Source organism: Chelmon rostratus, chromosome 11 (assembly GCF_017976325.1).
Source record: "Chelmon rostratus isolate fCheRos1 chromosome 11, fCheRos1.pri, whole genome shotgun sequence".
Lineage (NCBI taxonomy): Eukaryota > Metazoa > Chordata > Actinopteri > Chaetodontiformes > Chaetodontidae > Chelmon > Chelmon rostratus.
Window position 1 is genome coordinate 16,264,811 of NC_055668.1, and position 13,141 is coordinate 16,277,951.

The window sequence follows — 13,141 nt, forward strand, 5'->3', positions numbered from 1 at the left end:
TGCCGACTTCAAGAGCTGCACGTCTGTCCGTCGTCACTGTAAACACAGTACACTCGCTTAACGTGTGAACAGAAATCTTCCTGCCTCCGTGTTCGTTCCTTCTTTCTACCTTTTCCTTGTTTGATAGGGAGAGCTGTGTGTGATGGGTGAGAAGCAGATCTATATGAAGCGCCGGCCAGGCAACCGTTGCATGCTGGCCCAGGACTATTCAAGGATCTATTCCTCAGAGCCGTGCCTCTGCACAGCTTATGATTTTGAATGGTAATGACTTCCCCTCTCAGATTTCCCAACTGGGACTATACTGTAACTCAGACTTTTGTCCTCTGTGATCCTTAATTTCTTTCATTACATGTCTACCAAACAGCCCCTCTCCTTTGAACATCTAATTCAATTGCACTTAATTACGGCTGCATGTAGACATTTGTAATCAAAACCGAAGTTTCAGTTTACAGAACTTCATATGCCTTAATATCCATCTTACATTGCACATTTGCTGGATAACCAATGTAGCTGTATCCATTGAATCTAATTATAGTTTTGAAATTGTAGATGGAAGTTAGGAACTTTTCATTGTGCTACTGTAATTTGCATAATGTCAAGTGACTTATTAGAATTCAATTAATAATGAATCGCTAAATGAATTTTGAATATCTTTTATCCATCCGTCTGAAATTCTGTTTGATCCTGCTTGTCTGACAATCATGTCTCTACTTATGGTCTTAAAATATGCCATGAAGCTCCAACTGCGAAGCATTTGCCCCACTACAAAAGCTTGTAGAAGCCAGATTATTTGAGTAGCAGTGTTTATCATTTCATGAAGTGTCGTGTTATTTTTTTTATTTTTTTTGGCAGTGATTACGGGTGGGAGCGCCAGGCAGACGGGAAGTGCTCCCCTGCTTTTTGGTTTAATCCAAATGGTGCGGCTAAAAGCTGCAGCAGCAGCCAAAGCTTCCTTAACAGCACAGGGTAAGTGGCCCCCAATGTTCAATCCATCACAAAACAATATTATTCCATTCCAGCGTGTTAGTCATATTGTCTAGAACACAAACAGAAAATAATGCTCTGAGTAAACCCAAACCTAAACTGTGTCCCAGTTCCACATAGTTAGTACAAAGCACTATAGATGTATGCTATGGAAATTAGTACATAGCTCATGCTGTATTCTGTTCGCGTGTAATAAGGGATTATAACATGATACTTACTTAACGTCATGCTCCTAAGGTATCGGAAGGTTTTGTCCAACAACTGTAAAGAGGGAGGGAGGAACGTGTACTCGCCCAGGAGGCAGGCGTGTCGTCCCAGACCACCTCGTGGCCTCCGGCTGTCCACCAGTCACGGAGAGCTCAGCGCCGCTGTTGGGAGCAACGTCACTTTCATGGTGTACCTGGATGATGTGAGTCATATCAACAAAAGGTCCGGTTTTAGTTGTCATTAGTGTGAAGGGTCGGTTCAACCGAATTCCAACTAGACTAGCATGGCTGTAGGCCACTTTGTTGGCTATCACTTGTAGACGGGTTTTTCCCATCTTGTTTTATCTCCAAACATGATTTTGATGGTGTGGCTTGTGACATAGCGGCTACTCTCCACCTCTCCCACTCAGAGACCGGCCATAACCGGCTTTATGATACATGTTATCCAGGATCAGCAACGGTAGTTTTAGTGAAGCGAGCAACCAAAATAGAGACGGAGACCTCAGGACAACAGCTGGCGATGTGGAGGTTGGCCGCTAGCCCAGTTCTACAAACTCGCCCTGGTCAGACTCTGATATAATGAACTTCATAACAACACACAACATGCTGCCAACAATATTGTTGTGTGAGTGTTGCTTGAGTAATGCAGTGTCTTGGTAATCACTGGCCTGGACACACACACAAATGGAGTATCTTCTTCAGTACAAAAAATGCTGTCTCCACCTAACAAACTATAATCAAACACAGAAAAGCTTGTAGTTTAGATTTTCCCCATTACAATGATGTGTGCGTCTGTAGGCTCTGAGAGCTAAATGCCCACGCCAACATGCTATCATGCTCAAAATGCTGATTCAGTTTATTAGTTCACCGTTCCAGTGTCATTTCATGGCAATCCATCCCACAGCTTTTGGTATTTCCCACAAAATTTCCCATAAAAGTCAGGGGATCACTAAAGTTGCTAGGATACATCCTCTGGGAACCATGAATGTGTCACTCTAATAGAGATATTTCAGTCTGGTTCAAAGTGGTGAACCGACCGACAGCAACAGACCAGTACCCCGAGAGCCGTATTTTTCCCTCTTACCTCTAGTGTACACATGCAGATAGTTTTTATTTGACCGTGTTTTTAAATAACTTAATGCAGCGGGGATGACTGAAATGTTGTTTGTGGTTAATTAAACAAACAGTATCATAAATCTGGATAATCCTCAGCTCTCACTGTGAGCAGATTTCATTGGAACTACAAGTGTACCTAACATGTGTTAGGTACACATGTTAGGACAGGCACACTGTCTCTGGAAAGAAAAACTGTTATTGAATCTAAGTGTTTTTTTTTTTTTTATTATTGTGAGCACCACATAAGAAGCCCTGTTGACCTGTTATATTACTGTAGTGCCAGAAATCTTATAGAACAGACACCTGGAAGTGTGAGTAAATAAAACCAAAGCTATCTGGATGGCTGGATGCCAGTAGGGGTTAGTGAGAATATATGTGGGGTTTTTTTTTTTCTAATTTGTGTGAAAAACACTTTAATAATGGGAATGTTTTTTGCTGTGGATGATTTCCTCAGTCACATTATAAATTGATTCTTATTACTTTGGGATGCTTTCATGGCCTCTTTTGCCTCTGCAGCTTTTTACTTTTCCTCATCTTTTCTCGGTTGGTTTTCTGTCTCCATCCATTGGTATTCACCAACAAAGTGTTTGTGACACGTCTACTAGGACCCAGCCCCAGCACTCTCATAGTGGACTGGGCTTACCTCGCTCGTATGTGGTCTAATTGACGTATCTGACCTAAGCCGTAGTGACAGAGGCCATGTCTCGCTGCCTGTCCACAGGGAGACTCACAGAGGACCAGCATCCAGCTAGACTTCGGGGACGGCATCAAGATCACATACTCTAACCTGAGCAGGACTGATGATGGCATCAAGCACATCTACAGAGCGACTGGGATTTACCGAGTGACAGCGTCTGCTGAAAACGGCCAGGGATCTGACAGCAGCACGCTGTTTTTACACATCACCAGTACGTGAATAAGAAACATCATTACTCATTCCTGCCGCAGCGCACATAGCATGAACCTCTTCTCTTTCATGGATAGTCACATTCCCACTCCGCTGAATTTCATTTCGGTCATGGTTGTGTTACTTTAATGCATTGGAAAATGCAGAAACACCCGGAGCTAAATGTACATCAGCCGTGATCACAATAGCACTCCGCGTTTGCTGAACATTGGTGTGTTTTGTGTGTGGGTGCGTTTATTTGTATGCACACGTGTGCATGCATGTATGTGTGCGTGTGTGTGTGTGTGTTGTTGTTGGCTCAGGTCCAGTGGAGCGTGTATATCTCTCCGCTCCTATTGTGGCCATCCGGGGGAAGGAGGCTAATCTGACTGTGGTGGTTTGGCCGAGTCACACCAGAACATTGACCTTCTTCTGGTGGTTTGATAACAGCTCTGAGGTGAGAAACTTCTCCTCCCACTATCACTATTGTTCCACACTAACTGATTTCCACAGTTCACCCCACAGCCTTTTCCTTTCTCCCACTCTTCTCCTGACGTCCTTGTGCAAATCTTCACAAAGTATAAATCTACCGAGCTTTCGCACAAATCATGCGAACTGTGACTACACGTGACTGGCCCGCGCCTTTGTGGAGGATCCAGCAAGGGTGGCTGGTCATATTTATTTATCACGTTGATTGTGTTCACTGCAGCACCTCCTCATTATACAGTATGTCAAGGGCTGCATGGAGTATTCTATATTCGGCTGAGAGGATGCGGGTTTTTCCTATGAAATTCTCTGTGTTTTTCCTTTTGAAATCCAGCCCATTATAACCTTGGAGGGAAGCATCTCTTACACGTTTCAGAGAGAGGGAAAAAACAAGGTCACGGTCCAGGTTGCTTCTGGGAGCACCATAATGCAGGACTCAAAAGTTATAACTGTTAAAGGTGAGTGGGGAAGACAGTCTTCAAAGCGCTTTAATTGGTGCAATGCACGTTACATGAATATGCAATATGCTATCTCGGGGAAAGTGCGATGCCTCTCAGTCCACCCTGCGAGCGGCGCCACGTTGATGTCAGCGTGGACTTATCTAATGAATAAAATGTCACGGTGGGCGAACACGAAATCTCGAGGAGCAATTAACTTCAAGGCGCATGTTACCAAATGAAAAAAGACAAAACTGCACATCGGATTAATCACAAACGAAAGCAGAGGAAGCGTTCGTATTATAACAGACCATCACTTCATCTTTCTGCCAGAGTTCTTCAGGTCGCTGCTGCTGTCGTTCTCGCCAGCTCTTGATGAGCACAATCCTGACATCCCCGAGTGGAGGGAGGACATAGGGCGCGTGGTGCGGACAGCGCTGTCACAGGTACATCACGTCCCCATTGCTCTGAGATCTGATCTGAGAACGCCGGCCACCAATGGCTTTAAGGGCCATTACTATTTTATACCTGTGTGCAGCACTGATACAGCAGTCATGATTTTTTATGGTCCAACATGAGAAACTGTCTCTTTTTAGTTTACCTTTGATGACGATGTGGTCTTGTTTGAATTTGAATAGATGTCAGGATGTTTGCCGGGTGTTGGTTTGGACAGTTTGACTTTAGCTCAGAAGTAAAAGTCCAAACTCTAACACCCATAGTGGAGTCATGCCGTCATGCCTGCCTGTTGCGTTGTCCTGTTGCTGCAGGTGTCTGGTGTACCTGAAGAGCAGCTGCTGGTGTCTTTGTACCCTGGACTTCCAAGTACAGCCGAGCTTTTTATTCTACCTGATGAGCGTACATCAAGTGAGCACAAGAGAAGCAGCGAGGAGGCTCTAGAGACGGTGAGAACAACGATGTGTAGAAATGTTGTATTAGTTCTGTTTCACTGTTTCACTTCCACTGACGCAACATAAAATAATATGATATTATTAGCTAGGAAATAATTTGATTCATTGATTTTGGCTCTGGTGTTTATTTACTTTTTCATACTAGCTACTAAGGAGCCATCAAACATGTTTAAAGACATTTATTGATTTGCTTTTTTTGCCAAGAGTTCGATGATTTAGGTTAGGCTGAAGGTCAGAAGCTAACTAAATGAACACATTACTGTGTACCTTGCTTATTTATTTCACACACAATAGAAATGTGAAATTGACAAGTTAAATGTTGTTGGTGATAGCTGAATTTTTTAACAACTGAGAGAGCCATGCTAACTGTTTCCATCTGGATCCAGTCATCATGCTAAGCTAAGCTAGCCCCCTCCTGGCTCAAGCTCCACACACACATGAGCATGGTGTCAATCTTGAAATGCTTGAAAGATTTTTTTTTTTAACTAACTTCCTTTAAGAAAGTTGAGAGAGAGAGATTTGTTCTTATTTATTGTTGCATAATATATCATTCTGTTTTTTGTTTCTTTGTTTTGTCTTGAATCCCCAAAACAGATATCAGATATTTTTGTCACTGCCCTGAACCAAGGCCTGATCCAGTTTGAGCTGAAAGCTGACATTCGCATCATTGTGTACATGACTCAGCAAACTTTGGGTAAGTTTCTTTGTAACCTTGGCCTCTTATTTCTGCACACACTTGGACCAATTGTTACATTTAACAACCTTTTCCGGGTAAATAAGCACAAAGCGTTCAGATCTTAGCTCGGGTTTATGCCTGTTTACTACAGTATATCCACGCATCCACGGTGCATTTGTTCAGCTTGCTGATGTGCAGAAGATAAGCCACGCGTCTTTCTTGGGATGATTTGACATTGAGTTCTGCCCAAACACTGAAAAAAATCAAACCAGGCAACAGTATTCCCTGAGTGAGATTTATATGATACAGTATATCACAGGATTTAAATATCTTTCACAGCGCATCAGTTTCGCACCTGAGGCTGTGAGACAGTAGTACTCTTTGAAATCAGCCGATCAATGACAGGATTGACAAAGAAGGCGTTTGGTATGCACTGAGGAAATCGTCAGGGTCAGCGGGTCATTAGCATATCGCAAAAACGTGTCGATCAACCCTGCGTGGCTTTACCCTTTTCATCCACCAACGGATCTGTCTTCATTTGTGTCTGCATACAAAGGTCTGGGTTGCCTTTAAAATGATCCAGAAAGGTCATAGACTTCATAGGCGTCTCTCTGGAGGAGAGAAAGACGGGCGGCGAGGGGGAATACTTTGAATACTGCGTCTCAGCATTTAAAAAGCCATGACTATGCATAAGCTACCTGCATGACGGACCCCAGGGAGCGGGAGGAGACCTCCTAAAGATTCCTTTTAATACCCTGAGGGGACGACATGCAGGGAGCAGCTCTTCAAACTGTACCTGCAGTTGTTACATGACACGGGTAATGAAAGTAATCTCCTTGAAATAAGACATGGTTTAGTGGGGAAAAAAGAAAGGGATTAGCTCATTTGTCTTGGTCATAATGTGGTGTGTTTGTCTTTCAGCACCACTGGTGGATTCAAACTCCATCCACAGTGGGTCGGCCATGCTGATGCTGCTCACTGTGGTGTTCGTCGGCTTAGCGGCGTTCTTCATCTACAAGTTCAAAAGGTGCGCTCAGGTCGATAAGAGGCCGCATTGTATTGAGTTCACGTGTAAATCAGAAGCCGCTGTTGGTGAAAAGCTCACACAGGTGCTCCACTTAACTGCGTGTCATTAGGAAAATCCCCTGGATCCACGTTCAGACTGAGGACAGTCACGAGAAGGAGCCGGAAGTGATCAGTACAGTCGGCCAGAACGACAACATGTCCAAGGTCAAGCTCAGCGAGTTTCCCTCTCCGAAAGAGCTCATGGAGAAGGAGCTGGAGGCCAGGAGCAGAGGTACGCCAGCCACTTTTAATAATGATTAGTGTTGTGCAGAATGTACAGCATTTTAAGCAGTGGCGGAAGACGTTCTAAGATCTTTCACCGCAGTAAAAGTAGCAGTACCACAATTTAAAAAAGCTCTCTAAAACTGCAAAAGCACATGGGTATTATCGAGAAAATGTGCTTCAATTATAAAAGTACTTACTACAGCTAAAAAATGTCTCTGTTGTTGCTACATTACTATATATTATACCATTAGATTATTATTATTGATTCAGAAATATGCAAACAGTGTTTTATTACTGTACCCATTTTAACTAATTTGCTTGCATGATGGGGTTCATAAAATCTTCATCTGCAAAGTAACTGCAGGTACCAAACAAATGTAGTAACAAGACAATAAAAAGTAAAAATTCTTATAAAATTAATATCAAGTACAAGTAACAAAAGAATTTGACTTGAATACTTAGTTACTTTCCACCACTGATTTTAAGTGGATGTATTTTAGGAGATTTTTATTAGGAGATAGAGTCAAAACTACAGTGTCCGACAGCTGTGATGCATTTTGTTATTCCAAGACTGAATTAAACACAGAATATTTGTGTTCCACTCAGACGCATTAATACAGGATTTAAAGAAAATCTGTCAGTGCAAGAGACTGATACTGATTAACATTTTATTGCCCCACAAACACATCACTGAGCATCTGTTTTGAATAAATTGTAACCTGCATTTAATGTGAGCATAAAACGGGATGGCATTGTGCTTGGGAGGAAGCGGGGCGGGTCATCCACCAATCAGGAGGTCGGTGGTTCAATCCCCGGCTCTGTGTGCCGAAGTGTCCTTGGGCAAAACGCTGAACACCAAAATTGCTGTGCACTTGCTGTGTTGAATTGAAGCCCTTTGAGTGGTCGGTACACTAGAAGAGTGCTATAAATCTATGAATGAGGCGACTGCACGTCGAAGTGCTGTGAACATCTAAGGCGCTGGGACGTTGTTATCAATGCCACATTTTTATAAACTGCACACTAGGACCGCAGCAACCAGACATCACAATGACAAGTTAACTTTTTGAGTGCTACGGCTGACATCCACCGTGATGCCTTTTAGATGAGAACTATTCGGTCCCTGCAGACAGTCTGGATTTCTTTGACAAAGGTAGCATTGCAGCGCTCCTGACACTGACATGTGGGCTGCAGGTCTTTTTTCTGGTCACTCAGCACTTTCTGCTGTTCCTCATTTCTCAGCTGTTTCTACCTTTCCGAGCCCTTGCTGATCTGAAACAGATTAACTCCTTTTTGGTTACTTTCGAAAAGTGTTTGTTTACAAAAGGGCAGACCGGCATGGGACCTTTTGATTTGGGGCTTGATTAAATCAATTTACAACCTGCTGTTTTAAGATTTCATTAATGCTCTGAAGCTTGGTTTGTTTTCTCGTGCAGTCTGAGTTTGGCTGAGGTGCAAACACATAGCTGAGTCTGTTGTATAGAATGTATAGAATCTTCCAGTCTATCTATTTCAATCATCTGTTGAATGAACGAATATTGCCTTCAGTTGTTTCTCACTATTACATTGTGAATACTCCGATGTGTAGATTTAATTGCATCTGAAATAAAGTGAGTATAAACAGAATAGTAGAGGGTTAGGGTTATTTTCCATTGTGCCAGCCAGTGTGGAAACAAGCCTTCTACCAACATTAACCAATTGTAATTTAATTAATATCTGTGCTCAGTGATTTTATGTGTTCTCATTTGAGTCCAAATGGCTTTAAAAGCTCAAAGAAGAAGAAGAGGAGGAAGAAGAGTCTGTCTTGTCATAGATGGTTGTTTCAGTGCAGCGAGAGCTATGAAGTCAAATCAGTCAAAACTCATAAGTGTTAAAAGGACGACTTTAAAACAGGATGTGAGGGATTACCATGAAAAATCTGAATGCAAGTTAAGTTAAGGATCTTAATTTGATTTATGTTAATACAAATTGCCTCTGAATGATTAACATGACAGCTCACGTGGGCTCATGTATCATAATGAGTAGAGGTTTGCATTTGGGTTGAAATAGGAGAGTGTTAAGCCGTAAAAGACATTCGGGATGACGCATTGCGCAGAGAGGACAGGAGGTGGTCAGAACGGATCTGTCCCGCCATCAAATCAGTATTTCCCAATGTTAGAGATGCAAAACAGTGGCATTTACTTAACCACCATCCTCTAGACATGAATTGTTTCTTGCTAGACCGGCCTGAATTCCCATTCCCAGTGAGGGAGAAGTAAACTTCTTTGAATAAAGGTTGGTGTGATGTAAGCTAACTCAAACCACTCAAAGTTGGTCCAAAGAGCCAATTTAGGGGTAAAAACGTTCTGAGCTGAGTGTGAAGAATGAAGCACATTTATCAAGCAGCTTACTCCTGCCCAGTGTAAGAGTGTAAGAGTGTAGCTTCTGAGAGCAACTCTCAAGTAATCACATGATTAATCACAAGTATTAACAACATCAGATACATGGATTTATACCTACACCTGCTAGATTATTTATTATTGGAAAAAAAAAGAAAATGGCATACAGACAAGGTTAGCAACAAGTCTCTGAAGCATTTAGCGACATTTAGCAGCTGAAGAGCCAGATGTTTCCCTCAGGAGTTGGTGGAGACCAAAACAGAGCTAAAAGAGAGTGAAATATTTGACTGACATTTGTCAAGCTACAAACCATCCAGATAAATGATAATATTGCTTCCGCACTGCTGCCTGTGTGAATAAGCTACTATTTGCCAACAACCCTGATTATAAAAAAGTGTGGAGGCTGTGTAGAACATAAATAAAACAGAATGCAACCTTTTGTATTTTGCCATTTCAACTTAAAAGGTGACTTTATGTTAATGTTGTGTTCACAACTTGCTTCTGCTGCCCGCAAGTGACCAAAAAATTCAGTTATTGCAGGTTGTTGTCTCCACTTGAAATTACAGTATTTCTCAGTCGCTTTGGTGCTTTTCTCAGATCAGAATGAAAATTCTCAGTTCAACCTCCACAACGTTTAGTCATTTGTGCACATCATAGTAGCAATTTCTCCTTCCTCTGAAGCAGTTGCAAATGTTTTTGGACACGTTTCAGTTGTTTTCATACAATTCTCTGGTGTCACTGTGACGTCAGTCAAAATGAACTATACTCATGGATGCTGAATAGTCATTGCCAATAAAACTAAAAGTCTTCATTTTATTAAGTCATGACATACAAAATTGTTGAACTAGTTACCAAATTTTGTCAAGCAGATTTTATACCTTTTCATTTTTTCCTAAAAATGTCTCCTAAATTTAAAATTATGTGGCCAGACAGACAGGAACATCAGGATGTGCCAGAATGATTTACCTATGTTCAGTTACAATATGTACTCTTAAATTGTTCACATTTGTGCACAGCTCTACCCAAAGGGTGTTTCTCATGTTTGTTCTAAATAAGTGACTGCAGTGTATTTTTCTTTTGCACAAGCTGTAGAATTGCAAAGCACATATACAGTAAAAATGTGAAACGTACGTTTTTAGTGTCTTGTACTCACTTACTCCCCAAACTACAGCAATGTGTAACTTTGCTGTTGTTTTCAAATGGTGGTACAAATAGTGTAGAGTGTTGTCTTGAGAATTTTCAAGTAGTGTCAGCGAGTTCAGACCTTTTTTGGCATTGGAAAACACTGACAGAATAAACTGTCATAATGAAAACATGACAAAGCCTTTTGACTATCGTGTTCATACACGATGGTGTCAAGACTTCTCAATTTGATGACACTGACAGTTTACATAAATACTTGCTTTCGAGAGATGGACAATCCATTTTTAGCGAGCAATGTGCTTTTGCAGGTTATCCACTAGGTTTTGCAGTTTGCACTGATTGTTTTGAGAAATGCACTAACTGTCTAAATTTTAGGAGTGATGTGAGAAAAGCACCAAAGCGATTGAGGAAAAACTGTAAGATGTGAAATTGACAAAAATCTGATATCCAGATATGGAAATTTGCATGAAAGAATAGGAAATTGGCTGAAATCAAACCAAAAAGAAAACTTAACTGCAATAGGAAAGAATTTCTGCTGCTGGTAGACGAGCTACATCACAAAAATTATTTTGTACAATCAATCCAAACATGCTCAAGTTGGACTAATCTTGATAATTAGCTTTTAATCTTAAACTTGCGAGTAGCAGTAAAAGTGAAAGGGTTTTAACTTGAATCTTCCACTTTCTGCAGTGCAAAATGTTATTTTTAGCCATTTGCTGCATACGGGCCCAGGTGTCTTCCCTCCTTGATACTCCTTGAATGCAGCCAATCCTGGCTGGCATAGACTGATATAGTAACTTCTGGTGAGGCTCATGAGCCAGTAAAAATTCTTCTGCAGACTACATAGATTTTAATCTTAAAATATACTCCATGTATAAGCAATTTAATTCTCATAAATCATATTTTCTTTAGCAAATGTGAACTGACTGCCAGATCTCTACCTTGATGAATTAAGTGCCAGTTTATTAGTTATTTGGGCAAACATGGAATCGGCTTCATGCAGCTTTGCACAAATCACTGAATTTAATCTACTGACACAGTTGGAAGATACCGTAAGAGTGCCACCTTTGAAAGAGCTGGTGTCTGCACAATCTGAACGACCCCACTTGTCACAGCGATCCTATCTCATGGGCCCTCCATCACCAGCTCAGCCCTGCCTGCATAGGTCAAGTTCCTTTGAGACAACAGGGGACTGTTTAACAAAAATACTTGGCTGATGACTTCACGGGGAAGTGCAAAAGCTGATACAAACCATTTGATCTTCAAGTAAAGCGAGATTGAACTTTGAGTTGTTCGGTTGATGTCAAAGGCTGTTAAAGGTTACTGCTGCACTCCAAAATCAATGTCATGCAGATAAAGCCAAGATATCACTGATTCCAGCTCAAAGTTGTGTTGTTTTGCAGAGACTCTCTCTCATAATTCTTTTATCATGTTCTCAAAACGTGAAAATGTGATGTCAAAGCAGTGGACTGTCCCTGTATTTAGCCTATTTTTATTATTTGTTTGCATGCTTTCAGGTGGAGGTGGAAGAAATATGGAGAGAATTGTCACAAGGGAATTTCCAAACTGTACTAATGTCTAAAACAAGCGCTCTGTTACTGAGTAAGTACAGATTGTTGTGTTACAATTGTGCTGAAAATGTTTGCTTTGTTGGCACTGTTTTTTCATTTATTCCACGCTGATAGCTGCTATCGTTCAAAGTCATGTTTTTAACTCACATGGATAGAGTTAGTATCTACTTTACAACACTTGATGAAGATCAGACCACTGAGCCAGACTCCAGGGCCTCTAGTTTGACGGCGGTGAATTGCTGAAATCGGCCGATAAGTTCGGCTCAAAATGTCCAATTAGCATCAGGATTCCACAGCTCTGTATGGACACCGTGGCTGTACTGTTGATATTAGTATTCATGACTATTCAGATGTGTAATTTTGATGAACGCCTTACTGCCTGTGACATACCATCCTTCTTCTTAATTACGATAATGTCAAGAGAGGAAAAACAGACTGACTTTCCGGAATATAATACCTCAAAAGCTATAAAAAATACCCTAATATAAGGTCAATGAGAAAAGTACCATTAACTCACGGATCAGTACAAGAGAAAGAATGTATCGGTTTCAATCTGAGTTTGATAAAGTTGCTTTAACTTCGGCGCTGAATGACAGAATTATCCTGACTTACTATGAGGATATTTCGGCCGTTAAGGAATATTCTAAATATAAATCAGGGCTTAAAATGATGTGATGTAATAAAAATGTTTTGGAGATCTTACAGTACTTGTTGATAATGTTTCCCTCTTAGCGTAATGTTTGTTCATAAATTGAACCAGCGGGCTATAAAACTTGTCAAGTGTAACCTTTTCTTCGTGTTCTTTTTATGATTTCGTGTCTTTTCCCCACATGCTTAATGGAGAAAACAACCCGCACAACAAAGAGTTGCCTGTTTAAGGCAGAACACATAGCACTCTGCCTCCATACAGCAGAAATATAATTAATTGAATATTTTAAGTTTAGTTATCATTTCTTTATGTGAAATTAGCCCCTTTAACTTTATGCTCTGGATAAACTTTTGCATTTGCCGCCCTATGACTACAGGTATATATCTATATCTATATATATAAATAAATGTCAAA

At 41.0% G+C, this 13,141-nt stretch overlaps 1 protein-coding gene across 1 annotated transcript in view; it reads left to right on the top strand.

Moving 5' to 3' along the window:
• Positions 1-13,141, top strand: part of sorcs3b (sortilin related VPS10 domain containing receptor 3b) — a 40,436-nt gene extending 27,295 nt beyond the window's left edge. Inside the window, exons 16-27 of the mRNA XM_041947332.1 lie at positions 128-261; positions 853-966; positions 1,222-1,393; positions 3,028-3,214; positions 3,516-3,649; positions 4,013-4,136; positions 4,449-4,561; positions 4,883-5,017; positions 5,618-5,717; positions 6,621-6,726; positions 6,836-6,996; positions 12,025-13,141. Coding sequence (XP_041803266.1) covers positions 128-261; positions 853-966; positions 1,222-1,393; positions 3,028-3,214; positions 3,516-3,649; positions 4,013-4,136; positions 4,449-4,561; positions 4,883-5,017; positions 5,618-5,717; positions 6,621-6,726; positions 6,836-6,996; positions 12,025-12,089 — 1,545 coding nt within the window. The 3' untranslated portion in view covers positions 12,090-13,141. The remainder of the gene's footprint in view (positions 1-127; positions 262-852; positions 967-1,221; positions 1,394-3,027; positions 3,215-3,515; positions 3,650-4,012; positions 4,137-4,448; positions 4,562-4,882; positions 5,018-5,617; positions 5,718-6,620; positions 6,727-6,835; positions 6,997-12,024) is intronic.